General features: G+C 38.4%; 2 protein-coding genes across 2 annotated transcripts in view; both read right to left on the reverse strand.

Annotated features, from left to right (window-relative positions):
* The window catches only part of LOC126758939 (irregular chiasm C-roughest protein), a 724,984-nt gene that overhangs the window by 221,477 nt on the left and 480,738 nt on the right, over nucleotides 1-22,769 (reverse strand). The window lies entirely within an intron of this gene.
* LOC126759289 (uncharacterized) overlaps nucleotides 12,180-22,769 on the reverse strand; it is a 73,003-nt gene continuing 62,413 nt past the window's right edge. Inside the window, exon 2 of the mRNA XM_050474025.1 lies at nucleotides 12,180-12,634. Within this exon, the coding sequence (XP_050329982.1) occupies nucleotides 12,193-12,634 (442 nt within the window). The 3' untranslated portion in view covers nucleotides 12,180-12,192. The remainder of the gene's footprint in view (nucleotides 12,635-22,769) is intronic.

Genomic DNA, 22,769 nt, shown 5'->3' on the forward strand with positions numbered 1-22,769 from the left:
ATATAACATATTGTATATACATACATACATACATACATGCATACATACATACATACTCAGCCATTAATATACAAATTTGGTTATTCTCATCTCCCCAAAAACTCTTTGAATAATCTCCGCTGTAGTTACTTGCGGAGATAATATTCCGACGACAAGGTAAAGCGATTAGCAGAAAAGCAACACCATGATGATAATATGTGCTATAAAATAAACGGTTATAGTAACTCACCACCTCGACAAAATGTTTAGTCGAGTATGTTAGCTCTCGAACTACAAGAAGCTATACCAAATATGATGATAAGAGTGCGTGTTCAAATTTATTTTCTTTAAATACCCTTTTGCGATGGAGCTCACTTCGTTATATAATAAACAACTTAAAATGTTAAAATTAAGAATAAAGTTAAAAAAAAATGAAAATTAAAACCTGCTCCGTGGATTAAATCTAAAAAATGCTCTTTAGAAGATATAGGTCATTGTATGGCAGCCTAAAAATTACACAGGTCCACAAAAAAAAAATCGATCAAAGGTTCCTTTGACCAAACATGGTGTATTATATGTATTTTTTGGGCCGCTGAAACCGAATCTGAAATCCGTTTTGCTCCATCACGTCAGGATTTTTTCCTAACCTCAAAATACATGTCGGATTTTACTTGACAGAAAAAAATTTAAAAATATTAACGGATTTAGCTTAATTTTGGGATAGAGGGGTTTTGAGGGGTCCCTGATTACGAAGTTAAAGACAAATTTTCAAAATACAAAATGGCGGATCTAATATGGCTGTCAAAATTTTCAAAAAATTCTTGAACTTTCAAAAAATTCTTCAATTTTTATAAAATTTTGTATCAAGGGATTTTCGAGGTCACTGATTTCGAAATTAAAGGTAAACTTTCAAAATACAAAAAGGCTGATTCGTTTGTATTAATTTATTTGATATTAGCGAGTTTTTTTAGTTTCAAATGATCTTCGTAGTGCTTTTCTTTTATGTGGATTTGAAGTCTCTCTTTTTAGTGACCAACAGTAGTCTGCTAACATGTGGTCATTCCATACCCCCTTATATCTCTTTTTCATCTCTTGTAAATCCTGGTGGAATCTCTCGCCCTGCTCTTCACTAAATTCACCCAAATTTTCAGGAAAATATTCGACGTGTGAATGAAGAAAGTGCAGTTTTAGATTCATTAGGCATCCCAATTTTTCATAATTCTTTAACATTTTCTTGACAATATTTGCGTAATTAGGATCTTTTGTATTCCCCATAAATTTTTATGTCACTTCTCTGAAACTTGCCAGGCTTCTTTTTCCACCGTAGTCATTCTTTTTTCAAATTCCGTATCCTTCAAAAGCTCTCTTACCTGTGGACCATTCAAAACGCCTTCTTTTATTTTTGCTTCTGACAATTTGGGAAACTTTTCGAAGAGGTACATACGAGTATAAGCTTTGCTTTGCGCATTTCTTATTGCTTTAATAAATTGTTTTACAAGACCCAGTTTTACATGGAGTGGTGGTACTAAGACTTTACGTCTTGGAATTAGACTGTCCTTTATAATATTTTTAGAGCCTGGAATTAATTTTTTCCTTAATGACCAATCCTTTTGCACATAATGCTTATCACGCGCTCGACTGTCCCGCTCACATAAAAAGCATGGGTATTTTGTAAAACCGCTTTGTTGACCCAGTAAAATTGTTATTATCTTCATATCACCACACAATTGCTACTGATGTTTATTATATTTTGTAGTTTTTCTAGTAAGAAATGGAGGTTGTAGTATTGCTTATTTAACACTACAGAATGAGCAACTGGTAACGAAGCATACTGGTTACCATTGCGCAGCAAGACTGCTTTTAAACTTCGTGTCCAAGAGTCAATAAATAGGCGCCAGCGCTAGCTTCATATGGAATATCATATTCGTTTATTAGTCCTTCAATATCGCTGCAGTACACTAATTCATCAATGTATGTGAAATACTTCCTGAATTCAATGTCTCTATTGCGATAGTAACTTATATGAGTTCCTGGAGCTACACAATTTTTTTCTTTCAATCTTGACGCTATTAGCTCAGAAATTTCTTTCGAAAGTCCTACGTCTCGGACCAGGTCATTTAACTCTGCCTGAGTGAAACCTTTAGAATTTTTATCAGTCTCAGCATCTGATTCTTCTGAGGCATCTTCATCCATCTCTATATCCTCAGTGTCAGCAGAAACTAGATCTTCGCCAATAGAAATATTGCTTTCATCATTCTGTTCAGAAGAAAGAAGGATGGGAAGAGTCACAGAATTGACAGAAGGATAAGAGATGGCAGATTTTGTTTTAGAGTTGTTCCCAAAACACTCGTTAAACAAAAATAGCAATCCCTCTCATGATTTGTAGGTGTGCGCCAGATCATTGGAGAAGCAAACGTTTTTTTCTTGCGTTTCTTCAGTTGCAATGAACATCTCAGGCATCAAGTTCAGGAAACTTGTAGGTCATTGTATGGAGAACATGCAGAAAGAAAAGATAGAGCTGATAGAGCCGATTGAAAAACATACTCTCCATGCTTTAAAATAAGTATATCTAATGAAAATCATTGCTCGTTCAGATCAATTGAAATCATGTTTCCTTAACGCTGGGCCTCTCATACAGCATTATGACTGATTCAGTTCGATCACATCGGGACTTCTCAGTCCGAGTAGGTCCTTGAAGTTAATTTAGCCCTATCATACCGGCTGAGCTGCCCCAGGCTGTACTCTTGGGAATTAGCATCTTTTCCTTTTTTTTGCGTACTCCGTGACCATCCTTTGTTCTTCCATTAGATGCAGAGATGGGTGATCGAAGGGCAGGCACATTGCCACTAAACGCATTGAGTTGCTGGCCATCTTGGCCACTGTGATGTCCTGTGTCGACGTGTCCGCTTACCTGAGGTTAATCCAGTGACCCGATATTCATAGGTTCTTGGTTCCTGGATTAAGTCAATGTTAAAATTACCATATTCTAGTGTGTAGACCCGGTTTATGGATGCCACTTTAATTCGGTGTCAGTTAATATACGTGATTAGAAGTTATTAATAAGTAAATAAGGTGGGCTTTTCAAACTGTGCTCTTGAGAAAGGGTCGTCGCTTTTTGTTGGGGGAGATTGCCAAGTCCAAGACTCCCAGGTAGACGTAATAGCCGATGGCGGTTCCAACTGCCTTCTCACACCCGCCTTTTCTCCGAAGAAGAAATTGTCGACACCTCGCGATGACCGACTCTGAACTGAATAGTTTGGAGTTATCCCATAACTCCGGCAGACCCTCTGCCATGGCCAACCGTAAATCACGCCTTTCGAAGTGAGCCATGTCGATATTGAACACCGACCTATTCGAAGTCGACGGCAGGATTAGTTCCATAAGGCGATCGCTGAACACCGTCTCAAAAATGGGCTGTTGCTCCTTTGACATGCTCGTAGTGGAAACAGAAGGGTCGCCTCTCCATATGACCTCCTTTTCCTTTCTGCTTTGTCACTGGTGATTTTTTTCTTATCTGTCCCTGAAACTCATGGTCCATTACTGTCTCGCCTAGTCGGTCTCTTACAAAAGGTATTATGCTTCGCTCTCTTAGAACTTTTGGTAACCTCTGGTGTTCGGAGTCGTTTTCCTGACGCAAGAAGTTATTTATTTTTACGAAAGGTTCCACTATCCTGACAGCTGGGTCTAGTTGCCAATATCCGCTGTTTGCACGATTCGCGTCTAGCGGTCCCGGAGCGATTGCCAATCTTTCGGACAGGGTTCCCATCTCTTCTTAAAAGGCGGTTGGCGAACTTATTCATTCGTCTTAGAGCAGGTTTGGGACCTCCAAAAGCCTTGCCCCTGCCACAACCGAGGCTGTGGGTGGATTAGCGTAGGTGCTACCTGGAGAATTAATCCTTATGTTATCATTTTCGCTCATTTTGGTTAAAACATTTTATCTTTATGCTAAAAGATGGATGGGTTTTCCCTTTCCTTTTGATAACTGCAATGAGTTCCTGAAAATTAAAATTGTTTATTGTTCGTATTAAAATCTGTTTAAGTATCGGAGAAGGGATATCAATAAGCAGGATTTGAAAAAAGTAGGAAAGAGCTAAGGCGAGATATGTAATTTCACCTAAAGGACGGCGGTGCCACGCCCATCGTCCAATTTTGTCATCGACTCCTTTACCATTTCATGTGTGTAGCGCTTTTGGGAGATTTCAACAGTACAGTTATATGGGCAGTGACAGTGTTATTATCCGATTTCATCCATTTTCTTACTGTTGGTAGGATTTTTTATAATATTTGGGCTTTGCGAATTTAGTTGTTGTAGTTTTAATGGTTTAGGAGATATTTATGTACATTCTTCCTTTTAGAGGCCTTGCTACGCCCACTTTTTAACCAACAGGTGTCCCTTGCTCCCAAAATTATATATCTTAATTTAGTGCTTAACTATGGCACTTTATAAGTTTTCGTTTAATGACGTTTTGTGGGTGTGGCAGTGGTCCGATTGCGCCCATCTACGAACCCGTCCTCAATTTTTTTGCTATGAAACACGTGTATCAAGGTTCATTACGGTCTTAATTTTTATTCAAGTTACACATAGCACAGGGAGACAAACATACGGATCTTAATTCATTTCGTCGTCCTGATCCTTTTGTATATAATCCTCTATCTATCTCGATTAGTTTTAGGTGTTATAAATAACCGTTAGATAAACAAAACTGTAGCAACATGTTGCAAGAGTCCAATTGAATGGGACCAGCGAAAAGGCTATAATGAGTCAGCCGAGATCACAATCCTGGCAATAATTCTAAAGTCCATTTTGCTGTATGCTGTTGAAGAAATAATATCTCTTAAAAGTATAAATAATCTACATAATATCTATTTATTCAGACCTCTGCTCCAGGTTTTTCTCATTTTTCCCCAAAAATACTTGCAGACCGCACTAAAAGGAATAAATTCTATATAATCTTCTTCGACTGTAAGCACCAAATTAAGCAATGGAAATTATTACTTCCAAAAGATTGTATCAGACTCAAAGACGGTTTTAAAATTAGCTGGTTAATATATTTTTTTTAATTATTTATAGTTCTAACCAGTTTCAAGCAAAAAAAATATCTAATCTAGTCTCCAAGTTGACAATAACCATCGATACAAAATTTAGTGTCGGTCCTTCTCTACCTTCTTAACCGTACATACGAAATAAATAGTTATGATCAAATTTTATGGTCAATTTGCTAGTTCATGCTTTTGATCTCTTAATACCGACGCTTCAGGCCAACAAAAAACTGTAAAATAAGAAAATTCAATGCGTGCAAATGTTTCTATTTTTTAATTAAAAGTTTCTAAATCAGAGATAAGCCGAGCTATAAAAAAGCACTAAAAGCTAAAAACCGTCAAAAATGACTACTGTCAATTAAATTTTAATGCCAATAAACATAACCTTGTGATAAAAACTGCATAAAATTGGTTGAGGTTGAGGCAATTGGGAAATCGAGACATAAAAGAAGAGCAAACAACATTATATAGGGAATTAGATCAGATTAACATACTTAAGTAAAATTTAATGATACAAGTATTATTGAAATCTCAAATGCATTGACATCGATTGAGCATTAGATTAGACCAAAATTAAATTCATTTCAATTTTCTGCGTTTAACTTCGAGAATATATGTACATATGTAACTCGCACTCGCAATCTTACTAAAACTTCAATGATGCTTTGCTGTTATCAGAACTAACTTGGTCTGATTCTAAAGTTCATACATATAAAGTACTATATTAGGTAGCACTTTCGGGTATAAATATCAATGTAATATCCTTGAATTGTTCGGTTTTTAACTTCTGGAACTTCCCATTTACCTTTTTAGATTGAAATCACATAAAAATGTTTCTTTGATCAACTTGATTATTGTAGTGAGGTCTATAGCAATATTTATGTCTTAAAAATAATGCTGTTTTGACTGGAAATTTGCTCAAATTAATTTCCATGACTTAAACAAATATTTTTCCATTTGACATACACAAATTTGTCATGACTTCCCCTTCTGCCTATAACTTTGTACCGGTCGGTAATGCAACCTGTTATTACATATACACGTAACTTGCAAAGGAGTTATCCAACTGTCTGCATGTCCGTCTGAGAGCTTTGTAGACTGCTTGATTACCAAGTCCTGCCCAGCTACCCACTTCACTGTATTGTTTGTGATTGCACTTAACACTAAGATACAAGTTTACATACCCGTATGTGTAAAGGTTAGTCTGGATAAACGCATACATGCATGCATACATACAATATGCATATGTGAGCGTATACCAAGCTGTTGACCATCCTTTGTCAGCAAAACAACGTTGATGGCTATACATAGTGTTTAGCATGCAGTTGTGATGTTTATGAATAAAATTTGCATATGATTTAAACATGAGCAGCATTTTATGATGACAACAACAACAACACCAAGAAGAGCATTAATAACATTTGCAACAAATATGTGGAGTTGACCCTGCAAGGAAAGCTTTCAGAATTATTTTCATATACAGATTTTTCGGCAAATGTGGAATATTGGTTAACTCTAGGCGGAGAAGGTTGGATTCAAAGGGATTTATAAGGGCTAACGTCCGTTGTGTTTAACGCGAGTACCTGCTGATGACAGCCTTACCCCACAGCGTTCATGAGAACAGTGGATCAAATCAATGCGTTAATTAGTGCCTTGAAGATGACAGACATTTTCTGTACCAATTGGCAGTGTGGAATGGACACACTAACCACCTTGGTAGGGTTAAAGGCCAATCTAAAACCTCTGCCGTGCTTTGGGTCCGACACGCGGTTGCAATGCAACTCCACATTCAACTAACAAAGCCAGTTCATCCTGCATTTGGGTTTTAACCACAACCACCACGATACTCTCCGAAGGGCCAGTTCCCCGAAAATCTAGTTCGCATGAAGAGGTTGGAGTGAACTCCAAGGGCTCATCTTTCACACAAAAAGATAGCCCTAATTTGCCGTTAAACGCTTTCGCCGCCCAAAGAATTCACGCGCAGACTATTCTAACTGTTCGGGACTCCGACTAGTGGAGAACGCACCGCTAACATCTAAACGTCCATCAGTCCAGTTAATCCCCTTACCACTCATATCCCTAATGTCGCGAATTCTGCAATTACATGCACCCAGTCCACTACCCCGCCCCACAAAAATCACCCGACCCGACCCGATCAGATAGGTGTCTTCGCATGTTGGCAGTTAATCTGGAAGAATCTCACCCTTCAGACTCTCTTCCAGAAGCGCTAGCTCAGCGCTGACGTCTAGAGCACGACCTCTCCTAATCAAACGGCTGTTCGAGACTGAAAACGGAGTCGCCTCTAGAACTCGCAATGTTAGAGAGGCTCGGGTCGTTCTCCATGGTCCTTGGACCATCTCCATCCGTCATATCCACCGCATCTGAAGCCTGAGCGCCATCAGCCCTGGCATCCGTCGGTAGTATCTTGAGGACCAACAGTTCGAAACCATAGCTTATGGCTCCCTTAGTTTTGCTGAGAGCACCGACGGAATCCGCATTTAACAGAATCAGCACTTGTCGACTTGGTTCGTCGTTTCTCTTCAGCCTTATAAACCTCCAGTCATGTGTCCCACTCGGAGAGGAAAGTTCTAGCTCTAGCCTAGCTCCCTTCCAAACCTCCTCCACCCGAGGCACTACCTCCTTGTAAAGGACAGACGATCGCTCATCGGTTCACAATCTTTTGAGGCCCATGGTGCCATCTAGCACTTTCACACCTTGAGGATGGCCCTGGGCGTCCTTTAACTATCCCTAGAAAAACTGAGGTGATGGTCGCCGTCACTCTCTTCCATTCCTTGCGGGATATGCCACACGGAAACTCTAACACATGGCACGTATGTAATTGATGTTCTTTCACTGATCTATTTTCACAAACATATCCAAGAATAGTTAAAAAATTGAAAGAATCCATTTTCTTTTTTTAATGTCGCGAGAAAAACAAGATATCTGTAAGTCAAATTCCGTATATTGCTAAGGGTTTCCACAGAACACTTTTTCGTTTAAAGGCTTCGTTTACTAGGTCTTATAAGATGAAACCCAAATGTTTAAGCATTTTATCTTAGAGCGTTAGTAGCATTCAGGGGCTCGAGCGTAAAAGTACTGAATGAGAATCTTCAAAAGTCAAATCAAATCGAATCGAACAGTAAACTTCCGAACGAAATTTCCGAAATTTCAGACGTAGAAGGGGTTTCCTCTAAATCGATTAACCATGAAAAGTCTGAAATTATTAGGACTCTAAATTTGTTGTATAACTTAAAGAAAGATATGACAAACATGAGGAACAAGGAAAATTTAGATAATATATGTGGGTGCAAAGACCTATGAAAACCTTTCTCTGTGATATAATTAAACAAGGAAGCTTTAGACTTACAAGATCTACAGTTTATGAAACCATGAGCAAGGTACAATTCGAGACACTGCTAACTTTCCTGTTATAAGTCAGCAACGCAGCAAGTGATCCAACAGCATTCAAACTCTCTTAGTGCGGATTCCAGTTTGCACTATGTGAATGTACTTGCAGGGTCACTACACTTAAGCCAACCACTAACTCTTGCCAACGGATTTCTTACTCATGATGTACCTGCTGTGAGTACATGAAAATTTTCTAAATGAGAGCACGTCGAGCGCTGACACAACGACTCAAAGCAAGGGACGGTAGCAACCGTGGCGCAGGAGTCATTCAAGGCGGGCTTGCGGTCGAGTCAAGTTGCGCCCAGTACAACAGCAACAACAGGCATTAACTCTTACAATAGTTGTGGTGTCTTGTAATTACTAGGCTTGTTGTGGCGGCGGCGGCAACTGGTTGCGCGCAACTTGTGGCATATGCACCTTCGAAACTATGAAGTCTGAACTTGCATATTCTTAGGCAGCAAAGTGTGTGAATATGTGTCGTCTACGGCGGTAAGTGGAAAGCAAGTTCGTTGCTGCACTTAAATGCTGGTCTGAAGTTCTTATTTGAGTTTGTTTTAAGATTTGTTACTCAAACTCAGTGATCTATGTGTGTATGTGTGCGTGCTGCACTAATTATAAAAACGTAATGTAATAAATAAATAAACTATCCGCACGGTCTCCAGACATGCTATACTGCCATTTCTACACACACACACATATATATACATGATTTTGTTAAGTTCTTTGCCTTGGCTTTGTGTCTCTTCAGCGAGTTGCTGCGAAAAGGGTGTGATTTTCCATGTTTACACATGCAACTCGTGCAGCAGGAAAATGTGTTGCAAGTGATAAACGTTCAAGCGATGACAGCTGCATTGCAATTAGTTTGGTATTTTGCTTTGAAGCAGATTTTCCCCATCAACTCTTAAAAGCAACTTATTTAATTCTTATTCTGAGCCGATGACGAATTCAACGAGATTTGTCGCACGCAGGTGTGAGCTTTGCAAAATCGTTTTTAGTTAGCTTTTTATTAGTACTGAATTTAATGAACTTTTCTCCTAGTTTCCTTAGTACCAATAGACTTCACATTTATTAAACCTGCGATCAGCTTCATAATTGGTATGAATTGTTATATGAACGAAACGGTCTTGAATAATGAGTTTTCCCTTAAATTCAACTTTAATTTTTTTCCTTATTCGAATTATAAAATTTTGGCTAAAGGTTGATAAAACGACAAGTCTTAACGATTTTATTAAAGAATCAATGACGTTGATTACTCACAGACTTTAGACTTTACACATTGTCAGAAAATAGTCTGTGACATCACACGATCTTGGTGGCCAATCGACAGGCCGAAACGTGAAATTATCTGCTCATCGAAGTATTCTCTCAATAAATCCATTGATTAATGCGATCAATCAGCAAATAGTCGTTTATAATGGCACGATAACAGTTGCCGTTAACATTTATGTTCTCACCGGCATCATTTTTAAAGAAATATGAACCGATGATTCCGCCTTCCCACAAACCACACCAAACCGTTTTTGTTTTCTGGATGAAATGTCAGCTCTCGAATCTTTTCAGGTTGTTCTTCGTTCTAAATACGGCAATTTTGCTTGTTTATATACCCATTGAAGCAGAAATGGGCCTCATCGCTAAACAAAATTTGGCTCGATAACGTCTTTTCAAGAGTCATTAGAGCGAAACGATGTCGCTTGGGAAGGTCGATTTCAATTTAAGATCTCGAAATCGAATACGCCAAGTTGTTCCATACGTCAGCCCGGGTTGCTTCGAACAGCGCCGAATCGACTCCCATCGGTCTTCGTGTATGCTGTATTATCATCACTGTCTGCTGGATGTGATCTATTCGTTCGAATATTATTATCCAGGGTCCCAAGATGGGTTAAGGTGTTGAATGGGTAATTGTCTTGACGATAAGTTACAGTAAAGGAATATATGTTTGCTTCTTTCAGAGCGTCAATTTTCGTAATAAAATTGAACGATTTGTAAACATTGTTCAGGCGTAAGTCTTCAATGATGAAATGTTAAACTATACTGAACGACTCACGCGTAATCCGAAAAAAGGCTACTGGAAAGTATTTTACTTGCATCGCCCGTTAATTTAAAAGTTTTGAGTACTGAGTTCTTCAAATACACTTTTTTGCTAATGATTTTTGTCCAAATATTTCCATTAAATGGGTCGTTGAAGACAATCTCTTTTAAACCTGATTACTGACGGATTGGTGACTTTATATAGTACCTGAACCCACTTATATTGCAACAACTCTGGACGTCAATTAAAATCTTGTGTATCGTTTTAGTACAATAATAAATCAGAAAATTAAGAATTATTTAATACAGAGTGTAGGTTATTGCCTTGAATGCTCTAAATAATGGTGGGTCGAGGCTTTCTTTTTTAGATTTGCATATACCTTTGCGCTGCAAAGATATTGAATTTTTTTCATATATCCTAGTGTTTCCCTTTCTGTTAACGCACTCATAAACAGTTCTTTATCTTATTCCTAGTAGCTTAGTCGTATCTGTTCGTCATTAAATTTGGGTAAATAAAAGGTAAGAGCTGTTTTTCAAGAAAATCAATTGGATTTACAAAACTTTAACTAACCTGAATGCGCTATAAACTAAATATTACAGTAGTGTTGTCTCAACTGCGTTTGTGGAGCCTCTATCTTAAAAACTCATACGTTTCCCACAACTTTAATGAAACTATTTTGTTAAAAACTTAATATTTTTTATTTTGTTGTTTTGTTTTTATTACTACAATATGTTATTATTTGAATAAGTAAGAGCACAAGCGCAAAAATGCATTATAAAACTCTTTCTCTTTGTAAAACTCTCTTTTGCTGCACAATTGCTCTTAATCACTTAACGCTCTCTTAAATAACTGAAATTCACCACACCTACAAAAAATCTCAAATATAGTAATCAAAAGCCACTCTCATTTTTTCTCTTTTCTTTCTTTGCTTTTGAACTCGTCAAACCAGCTAGTTTACCATCAACCACTTTGAGATCCAGTTTACCCTGCAACATGCTGCGTCTGCACAAGTCGACTGGCTGTTGATGCTTCTGTTGCTCTGTTGCGCGATTGCTTCGTGCTCTTGTTCGCTTGCACCCCACTGTTAGGCGTAGCGAATTTCCACGCTACGAATCGTTTGCAGACTATTTTCCACACAACAGTCAGCGCAGCAGTTCGTCGTGTGATTTTCCACGCCATGCAGGTCGTTGGCGTTTCGCTTGCTGCAGAGCGCTGCTGCTGAAGGTTGTTTCGAGTGGGTTACAGTGAAGGTAGCAGTGAAATTCTGTTTCACTTTTTGGCTTTCTATGTGTGTGTGTCTTACTATTTCTTTTTTTAAGCGTGTGAGCAAAAACTTAGACTTTAGTTTCATTGTACTACTGGATATCTTCTCTTCTTCTGCCAGTAAGCAGTGAACAGGTGGGGTCAAATTTTGCGATTTATGTCTGAATAGTTTGTAGGCGGCGTGGTCGCACTTGCATGTGTGTTAAACGCAAATTTTTGCTGAAAATGTTCTTCATTAGTTGAATTTTCTGTATATCAAAATATATGGTTGATGAACTAAAATATTTACTTACCTCGTTGAAACTCCTAAAATCCTTCCCTTCATGATTAAAAAGTTTTAATTTTTCTATCTGAAGTTTCATAGTAACAGAAGTTCAGGACCTCAATTTGATTTTTAACAACCGAAATAAGCTCCAGCTTTTGATGCCACAAAACCGCTCAATCGATCGAACTCAACTTTAGTGTTGAGTTGTTTAGTCGAAGAGACCGAAACCCATGTCCTCGTCTTCCTCGGACTCCGACTCCTCCTTTTTGGCTTCTTCCTTCTTTTCGGCAGCAGCGCCAGCACCAGCTGGAGCAGAGGCTGGAACAGAGGCAGCAGCAGCAACAAACTTGCTGGGGTCCTTGATGAACTCCTTGATGGCAGCAACTTCCTTGAAGACCATTTCGGTGGCAACAGCCATAGCCAACAGATTCTTGAAACCATTGGCAACACTGTGTGGTGCTGAAGCAATAGTTGGGCAACCAATCTGTAACGATACGGCGGCCAAATTGACAACACCAGCTTGAAATTTCGCACGCAGATCTTCGGGCTTGATGTCCAAGATCTCAGGTGAGAAAATGGAACCGGAGTCGAACACTTGGGTTATGGCCAAACTATACGAGAAAAAACCTCTCAATCGATTGAAGAGTGTTCTTAGTTCGATGATGAAATAGTTTTTTCATCACGAATTGAAATTATCACTCAAGGAAGCAAATTTTTGCATATTGAATTAAGGTTGGGAAATTTTTCTTTAACGCATTTTTAACTCCTCTGAGGGACAACTCGTTGTGGTTTACGGTTTCATTTATTGCTTTTTAAGTTCAGGTGATCATATTTATGCATCAACTTCTATATTTCTGCTACCTTAATACAATTTTGGTGATATCGGACCGCACAAGGCTTAAATACCACGGATCTCATACTTTGTTATGGAAAGCCAGATGAAGTAGTGGAATTGGGAATAAAGTATCGAAGCAGTTTTGCGATGGGTTCAAGGCTCTTTGTTCGGAGTTAATAAAAGAGTTTTTATCTTTTTTCACAAAGGACTGTATATGGTAGTCTAAGTGTATCCCCCCGCCATCTTGGCGGTTCCGTCATCTAACCTAACCTAAACTTAAAACTCGGATATTTTAAGGTCCAAGAAACTGGAGGATTCTGCGTTTATTTCTGTTACCAAATAACGAACGATAATTTATCCCTAATTACCAAATGCCCGAAAAAAAGCTTCATACTTTTTAGCGCTTGCTGGACTGTGAAGACTTTTTTAGTATGGAAGGAATTAATAGAGGGGACTATTTAAGCTCTAACCGCATAACACATCTTTACAATACTCGCATCCAAGTTACGCCGTTCTACTTGGGAACTTCATCACACTCTATAGCTTTCCGCGGTATGTTGCCGAGATCATACAATTTTGTAAACTATAGACTGAAGTTTCGGGTAATGATACGTTTCAGCTGTACTGTGTACCTCTTCTTCACTCTCCTGTTAATTTTTTTGCGTCCATGGTTTTTTACGATCACTTTCGCCTTCTTTATGTGCTTGCCTGCGGAACTGATCTGCCTAAACTGCCTATCGCTTTGGGGTGTGAAGAACGGCTTAGACGGATTTCTAACTCAAAATGTTTACTTTATTTTACAATGTATAAAGTTAGCATAAACCCATAAATATATCAGTTTTTTATTCTTTATTATTAAGCTGTTTGTTTTTGTGTTTTTTTTTTTTTTTTTTTTGTGGCAACAAATTTAATTTGTGTGTAGCCGACATGAGCATGCAACTTGCGCTTGTCGTTTGTTTATGAAGTCATAAATTAATAAACAAAACTACTCTTTTTTCGGTTGGTTACACCACGTTTAATAGCACAAAGCATTGCAACTGGTTGTTGTTGTTGCGACGACCACAGCTACTTGTGGTGGTTTTGTGCGCTTGGTTGCCTAGCATGTTGCGGCATAAATGCGGTAATTAAAAATTCATAAACAATTTAATAGCAATTAAACAAATAGCACTCTAATATACATATATAAAACTCACACTAGCGGATCATCAGGCAGCGTTTTATGGCTGGGCTGGCCGAAAATAAATACACTAACATACAAGCGAATTAAAATGTTAATTTTGAAATTAGAAAATTGAAATATTTGACAGCTAACAACCGCAAATGAAAGCGTGTTGCGGCACCGAAGGGTGGCTGATGTGCCTCCGGTATATACATGTGTGTGGCACTCCGGTATATTTGTGGCATGTTGAACACGCGCACATTTAATTGACATTCGTTTGAAGGCGTTAAGCGAAAAGGCAACTTTGCCATTTAATTGTTTTTAACTCAAGCCTCACTCTAAACTATATTTTTGAGCGACAATTTTTTTCTATTATCACATGGCGAGTTATAAATTAGTTTGCGCATTTTTCACTATTCATAAGCGTGCAGCTCTACGCGTATGTACTTGTATGTGAGTGTGTCGCTTGAAAGCGGCGCGTGCTCATTGTTTTGTCATTAAAGCCAATTTGCGTACTCGCCGGCATTTAATTGAGGTTTTGAATAAATAAAAAGCGAAAATATTCGTCAATTCAATAAAAATGTATTAAATGCTTTAACTATTTTGTTTTTACTATGGTAATATCCATCATTTTAATTGTTTGTAATGGGTGATCCATCTCTAGGTTCTCCACTTGTTTAAAGAAAAAAAAACAGAAACTTCAAATTTAATTGGGAATGTTTATTATCATTAGAAAGAACATTCTTTGGCATTTATTTTTTGAAGATTATCTCTTTCAAATGTTGGCCGCGACTACGTCTCAGATGGTCCATCAATTGAGTCCAATTTTCCATGACTCGTTCGAGAATTTCGACTGGTAAATAGCGAATGAAAAGTGTGATTTCATTGCATACGTCAGTCCGAGTTGATGCGAAGGGCGCGAAACGACTCTTCACGAATCGTAAAAGTTTACAGAAAAAGTAGGCATGTAACAACTATCTCATTAAAATGTCAATATTTTGTGTTTACAATCTAGCATTAAACAAATATCACAAACCATTTTTATGAAACAGCTGCCGAACCTACTCAAGCAACGGTATCTGAAACTCCTTATAAAATTCATAATAAGTTTCCATAAATAATGTTGGGACTTTTGCTTACGAAAACATTTAATGATTTTTTTCTTCTTAATTGGCGTGGACACCGCTTACCCGTTTATAGCCGAGCTTATAACAGTGCTTCCGCGCCAATTGGAAATTCCAAGCGAAGCCAGATCCTTCTTCTCCTGATCTTTCCGACGGAGTGGAGGTCTTTCTTTGCCTCTGCTTCCCCCAGCGGGCACTGCTTCAAATACTTTCAGAGCTGGAGTGTTTTCGTCCATTCACGGCATGACCTGTCCCGTGTAGCCGCTGTCTCTCATTGTACCTTCTCGATTAAGCTCTGCAGCTCTAATAATTTTCTCCAGCAGTAGATTGAAGAAGTCGCACGATAGGGAGTCGCCATGTTTGGTATTGAACGGCTCGGAGAGGTCTTTCCCGATCCTGACTGACGTTATGGTGTTGCTCAACCTCAGTTCACACAGCCGTATTAGTTTTTTGGGGATAAAAAATTCAGACATCGTGGTATAAAAGAAGCTCGTTTTCGTGCTGTCAAAAGCAGCTTTGAAATCGACGAAGACGTGTCGATTCTCTTTTCGTGGGTCTTTTCCAATATTTCACGCATAGTGAATATCTGGCCCAGCCTTAAGCCTTACTAATAATGTCCAATCAGTTTTTGACGATGGGCTCAAATCTTTCACACAATACGCTCGATAGAACCTTATACGCGATGTTGAGGAGGCTTATACCACTGTAGTTGGCGCAGATTGTGGGATCTCCCTTTTTGTGGAATGGGTAGAACACACTTAAAATTCATTCCTTGGGCATTCTTACTTTGATGTCAACAAGGCGGCTCTAGATGTCGTACGGCCAAAGAAACAATCAATTTTTTGAAGGAAACTTTTGTTTGGGCGCATTATCTAATGTCATAGACTTGTGGTGTAGCCTCCAAGATTGTGAGATTCAACGACGTTCTACTATTTTTTGTGGGGCTGTGTCAAGTCGCTTGTCTACGCAGAAAATACCGTGAACATATACGCCCTGCAAGAAAATATTCGGTGCATTATTGCTAACATACACCACAAATTGCTGCAAAAAGTGGTCGAAAACAGGGACTCTCGTCTATAAATTACCATCTACCTGCTATTTTGTAGAAGCAGCTGTAGATCTTACATAATTTAATTTTCATGGGATCCCTTGATCCTGTCTTCCATCTTTAAGAGGACCTCCACAAACTTCAAGTCGTTCGTTTGCTCACCTACTCTCAAAAGAGCGTTCCAAGGAAAACGAATTTAAAGTTTTGAGAACCGATTACACTACGGGGTCCGAAGTGTAACCAATTAAAACAGCCATAAATTCGGTTTGGAAAATTATTTTTATTTATTTTAAAGTACAACATGTGTGAAAATAATCACAAATTCCGGACCAATTCACTTTTGCTCCATATGACCACCTTTTGCCTTAACTATGGCCTTGAGACGGTCAAAAAACGAATCGCAAGCTGCCCGAATGTGACTTGCCGGTATTTTGGCCCACTCACGGAAAATGGCTTTCTTCAGCATCTCGAGACTGGTGTATTTTTTACTTCGGACCTTACTCTCTAAAATGGCCTAGAGAGAATAATCCATTGGATTCGCATCTGGTGAATCAATGGTGAGCCATTGTGTGGTCGTATTGATGTTCGGAATGTTGTTTTTCAGCCATTCTTGGCTCACTCGCGCTTTGTGAGACGGTGCTGAGTCTTGTTGAAACGTCCATGGTTTGCGACAGAAATGTTTATTTGCCCACGGCTTCAAAGCAGCCTCCAGAACACATTCCCGATAATATGTCGCATTTACTTTGACGCCAGGCTCGATGAAAACAATTGGAGAGCGCCCATCTGCGGTGACAGCGGCCCAAACCAATATTTGTGGCGGGTGCTGCCTCCTGGTGGCCAACCGATGACTTAGATTCTCGTACGAACGGTCGGTCAAGTAAACCCTATCGCTTTAAGAGTTTACGAATTGCTCAAATGGAAAAACTTTTTCGTCAGAAAACACAATGTTCGGAATTTGACCGCTTTCGGCCAAGCGAAGCAACTGCTTCGCTCTCTCAAGTCTCACTTGTTGCTGCTTCGGTGTAAGATCATGGGCATTTTGGAACTTGTAAGGCTTGACCTTGAGCTTATTTTTCAATATGCGTCGGATGCTGCAGTCGGATATTTTCAGTTCCTTACCCATTGGCACTTCGTCGTGGATTTCGCTCAAGTCGCGTCTTCACTTTCCTAACCATCTCACGTGACGTTGCAGTCTTTTGATGACCACCTCCATGGCGTTTTGTGATGCTACATTGCTACATTGTAACGAGTGATGGTGCGATAAACAAAAACATTATTCACATTAAGGTTTTTGAGCTCACGAACAATCTCTGGCTGTGATTTTCCAGCTAAATATAAAGCAATCACAGTATTACGTTTGAATTCCATCGCTGATCACTTTTTTTGCATTTACTATTGGCAAACCGCTTTTGTACACTTGTGAACAGTACTTCGAACTGTCATTCAGCAAATTTATAAACAGCTGATTCCAGTGCATATATGATATATAAACTATTTATCGAATCAATTAAAAATTCCGGAGCATATTCTTCAAATAAGGTATTATATAATATAATAATAAAGTTTTTGAAATTCATAAGTGTACATATATATGTAATCCCTTAATTAGTTCTATTATTATTTCTAAATATTTTTCCAATTTCTTCTTGTAAGATCTAACTACTTTCAGTTATTATCTGTTAATGAGGTTCATCCCGAGAAAGAATACTACAAGAATACTCTAGAACCCAGATTGAAGGGTTGGAATTAAGTTGTGGGATATAAGTTTCTTAACACTATCCCTCTATTATTTTCTTTACATGGTAGATGACACAAAATGAACGCACTAAGTGAATAGTCAAACATGCGTTTATCCGAATATTCATTACTTATTTCAAATTTATAGCCATGTATATGTTTGTATATCCGTGTTAGCCACTAACACTTATGTAACTGCCAAAGCTTAACCCCAAGAACACTTTCGCACACTCACCTTAAGTGCACTTCATTCACTTTCTTTGCTCTGCTCATTCATTGCGAACTGTCATCAGCAAATCCCAGTGGTCAAATAGTCGTGCATAAGAAAACAGAACGAATACATTTGTAACATATTACTTAGCATTTGCGTATATCACATACTTGCTTTCGTATTTTTTTATTTTCTCAGTTGTTAGTTGTTTTTCACTTCACTTATGGTTAGCAAGTTAGGTCAATTTGTTCCAAGGAAGTCTGTGCAGAATATGAAGTGAAAGTGGACAAACTGAATAGTTGCGGCCCCTCGAGTGTATTAAAATATCTCCAAACACATATTTCGTTGAAGAAAAGGGGAAGGGGAAACGGTGGTGCTTGAGTTTCGAGCAGTGGGTAAATATTCAACTGATGTGCAAATATAAAATAGTGTGAGCAATAGCAGTGCAGCTACTTGCTTTAAAGTGCTTTAACAAATATTATGTAGACTTGGAAGAGCTGCAGCGAATATATGATATAACTTGATATCATTAAATGGGGACATCAGTGAGTTTGACTCATTAAATGCATGTAATCCATCGCAGGTATAAATTCAATAAGTGAAGAAGTATAATCACAGACCACTGTTGTTGTAGCAGCTACTCAAATCTAGCAGAATCAGGAAATACGACGTTTAGACGGTATTCAAACTCAGAAAATAAATTTCTGAGAATGAGAAATTTTCCCAATTCAATTCTCCCAATGTTCCAGCATCTGTTGTTTTCACTTTTCAAGATAGTCTACATTATGCATTTTCCATGCTTCTCCTTAAATATAATCACTACAACTTTGGCTGACTGTTGTCTTTTCGGATTTTTGGTCTCGGCTCATTACGTGCACTTCAGTCGGACGGCTGCTAATTGGAAGGAAGGATGTACTTCGGATCAGAAAATTGTATGCTATTTCAGGATGAAGAATTACGGGTGTATTTTAGGATATATAATTTTCAAGAAGGAATAAAAAATATAAATTAATGCTGTGACCAGTAATTTTGCTTTATTTTAAAGGTAAAGGTTGGTCATTATGTTCAAAAACATTTGCGGGCAATCGGCTACCGCAGCAAATTCCAACCGAGAGACCCGATTTTCGACCACGCTTGGAATTGAGACCGCATGCCAGTAACAATGCATCGAATATTCACCAACAAGGAGTCAAGCGTTCCGGGCTTATCTACGTATATAATGACCTTGGAGGCCACCCTACAGGCGCACAACTAAAGGTCGTCCCCACTAATCATTAAACATGCCTTTATATAGTTCCCCGTTAACTGTAACATTACAGACGGCTTCGTTTTGAAAGCAATGATGAGTCCTTCTGTCCATAAAGCTCACTAAATAGTAACCTTTTGTGGATGTAACAGTGTCTCAACAATGGCTTGTGGGTTATCATTACTCCAAATGAGAAAAGTTTGTTTATTAAGGTACCCATTCAACCAAAAAGTCTAAATCGGGATGGGTGCCCATCTCGTTTTCGGCCCATTCATCGAGCGTTCGACACCCTTGGTGGCCATTGCCTTCAATTCTAGCGCGAGTTAGATTTGTAAGCCCGCAAAACCGAGATCCTTTCGCAAATCTTCCATAAAGTGGTTGAACACAGCTCTAATTTTCGCGCGAGATGCCGGTTGGTGGATGAACGCATCCGGATCTTCGACGATCCCCTGCTTCACAGCAACACTGACGCTTTCGCTGCGAACTTAGTGAGTTTCTGGGAATGTCCATTATCCGCTATCGTCAAAGTGGTGCGAAACCGATTCTTGATTGCCCGAATAAGCGACTCTACTGGGCGAATATGTCCCTCGAATACATACTTCAAAAAAAAAATATAAAAGTTAATCCCGTTAAAAGGATCATTAAATATAGTGGAATTTCTGCACAAATTTGTCAAGAATGGACCACAGGCGTCAGTAAATTTGTTATTTTCATAGACTGTGCCACGCACGAGGACATATTGCGCCGGTTTGGTTTGCTTTCCCTTTAAAAGAAGCTTAAGGATAGTATTGGTTTTATTAAGACCAAAATTTAATGAAAATTGGTCAAGTAACATCTGACTCATTAAATTTAAAAAAAAATAGATGTCAAACTCTGTCAGTTTCTAAACTTTTAGTGTAACAAAAGAACCTTTTCTGGGGGGCCAAACCCACATGTGGCGTGAATAATGGGTATTTGATCGCTTTCTTATGGCTAATTATATATTTGGTTAAAATTATCTATGTTACAATTGACAAAGACTTTTTACAAATTTGTATCCCATCTTGTGTAATTTAATTTTGAGAGTTCCTTTTTTACATATACAAGTATTAAGAACAAATTATGCAAATATTTCGAAAGTTAGTACAATTTAAATAATCTCTCAGTCTTCTTCACTCTACTAAATTAAATAAATCTCTTTTCACTATTAAATCTCCAAAGATACTAACGCAAAGATACTAACGCAGGCATTGGCAGACCCAAATTAGAACAGTTACTTATTCTCTTCGTTAATTTATTTTGATAAATTTCTACCCGCATTGAAGGTCCGTCAGCGTCAGCGACTAATCCTAAAACACATTTGCTTGAACCCTCCGATAAAAGCTCAAGACAGTTCTCGCATTAGCTTCACATGTAATGAAAACTTATTTGGCTGAGGCATATATTATGCAACTTTTAATTAAATGCCACCCCTAAAGCAAACCATAATGTATTTCATTTAGTGTCTACCATACTGAATTCAATCCCACGTTGACACTTAATATCCACCCCTCAGAAAAACAAAAGACAATGGATTTCTTTTGCTTTTGTATTTTTATATGTTTGTGTGTGTGTATGTCTTATATGAAGTTGAAATATATAAAAGAAGTACGAATCGCCAGATTTTTTAATTAAGTTCTTCGAAAGAAACGTATAAGAAATTTTTAATGATTCACAAGAGTTGAAGTTGGCTCAAAATAATTGCCAAATTTTATAGAATTTGAAAATATTGCAGTACATACGAATGTTCATTATGCCTTCACGTAATGCAAAGTTGGAATATGAGTATGTGTCCTCTAATGTCTGTACCGGAGGAATGCGGTGAAGCTTTCTTTTTTATTACTAAGGTAAGCAAGTAAGTGACAAAGAGTGATTTATACAGAGTTCTTAAAGTTCAAAACCGCTGTAAGCCAACATTTTTTTTTGCAGCCACATGAAATCATTTTCAGCAACTAAAACAAAATAAATCAATCATGAAACTGTTCATTATTGCATCGACTGGATGTGGAGACAAAAGTTATGTCGACTTTGCAGACCTCAAAGTTCGGAGGAATCATTGAAGGGGACAATTTTCTGTAAGGAGTTCTTCGTCAAGTTTAGTTTGAGGATACCGGGCCCCTGCAGGGTTTTTCAAGCACAAGTTGCTGCCATAATGGTAGTGATGTGAAGTCTAGCCTCTTTCAGGGAAGTCAGCAAAGCGGAAGTTGTGCTCGCTTGCTGTACGCTCAATGTTAGTCAAGAAATGTCTCTCCTCACTTTCAATAGCCTGTTCAAGTAGTAGCTTTACTTCGTTTTAGTAGCTTTACTACTTGAACAGACTTCTTTGGGTACCCGGCCATGACGAAATCGCTGAAAACTGATGAGCTCGCATGAGACGACATCCTTGCGTTATTTACGTCGGAGTTGAAACAAGCTGGACTCCTTTGTCCTCGTGCGGTTTAGTACTGATTTTCTGGACCTTTCGCCAGCTTATTAGGCATAAGTCGATGACCAGCTCCTGTGTGATGGCGAGATTCTTCTGACCTAGAGTACAAGACGATAGATCCACTGAACTACTTGCTCTTAGCAAGATTCATTGTGCCTCAAGCGTATGAGTTCGTACTAAACATTGTCCAATAGGCATTCTTTCAGTAAATTTAAAAATCTTATCGGTTACAAATTTTCAAAGTTACTTTGAGGAAAGTAAAGTGGATATGTAGAGGATCTTTCTTTTCTATTGTTCGTTTTTTGTAAAACCGAGGTTGAAACATCTTGGAAGCCATACATGCGGCAAACTAAGAGAGTCACAGCGTTTTGTCGAATTATAAGGTATTATCAAAATAATGGATTTTTTCAAACATAAAAAATCGGTGTTCATAGCTGTCCATGTGAGATTGGCTTTTTAATATAATCAATCCTATTATATTAATTGCTTCTTTCGTCATATTTTTTCTGGCATAATTTCCGATGCAATTTACGTCTGATATCAGTTGATTTCAAAGCCGCTTTCGACATCATTTATAGGAGCTGCCTATTCCATTTGGTATCCTTGCAAAACTCATTTGGTTACACAACCAGTAGTTCCATCAAAATGGAGAAGATATTTTAGACAGGGGGTTCCCTCACGTGCTGGAAAAAGTGATACGTGCCGCTAATCGGAAGAGCAGTGGCATTGTCTACTCTAAATGTATAATTTTACGGCGATTCTCAGATAATATTGACATCGTAGGCCCAAACAAGAGAACCGTCATCGCAGCCTTTTCCAGGTTAGAAAAACACTCTCTTGACGAACACAAATTAAGCTCTATAAGTTTTACATTATTTCCGTCCTATTATTATATTATGCGGCGCAGAAACATGGGCGATGACGACCGGAGATGAGAAAGCACTTGTAACTTTCGAGACAACTCTTCTATGCAAGATCTTTG

The sequence above is a fragment of the Bactrocera neohumeralis genome, chromosome 5 (genome assembly GCF_024586455.1).
Source record: "Bactrocera neohumeralis isolate Rockhampton chromosome 5, APGP_CSIRO_Bneo_wtdbg2-racon-allhic-juicebox.fasta_v2, whole genome shotgun sequence".
Lineage (NCBI taxonomy): Eukaryota > Metazoa > Arthropoda > Insecta > Diptera > Tephritidae > Bactrocera > Bactrocera neohumeralis.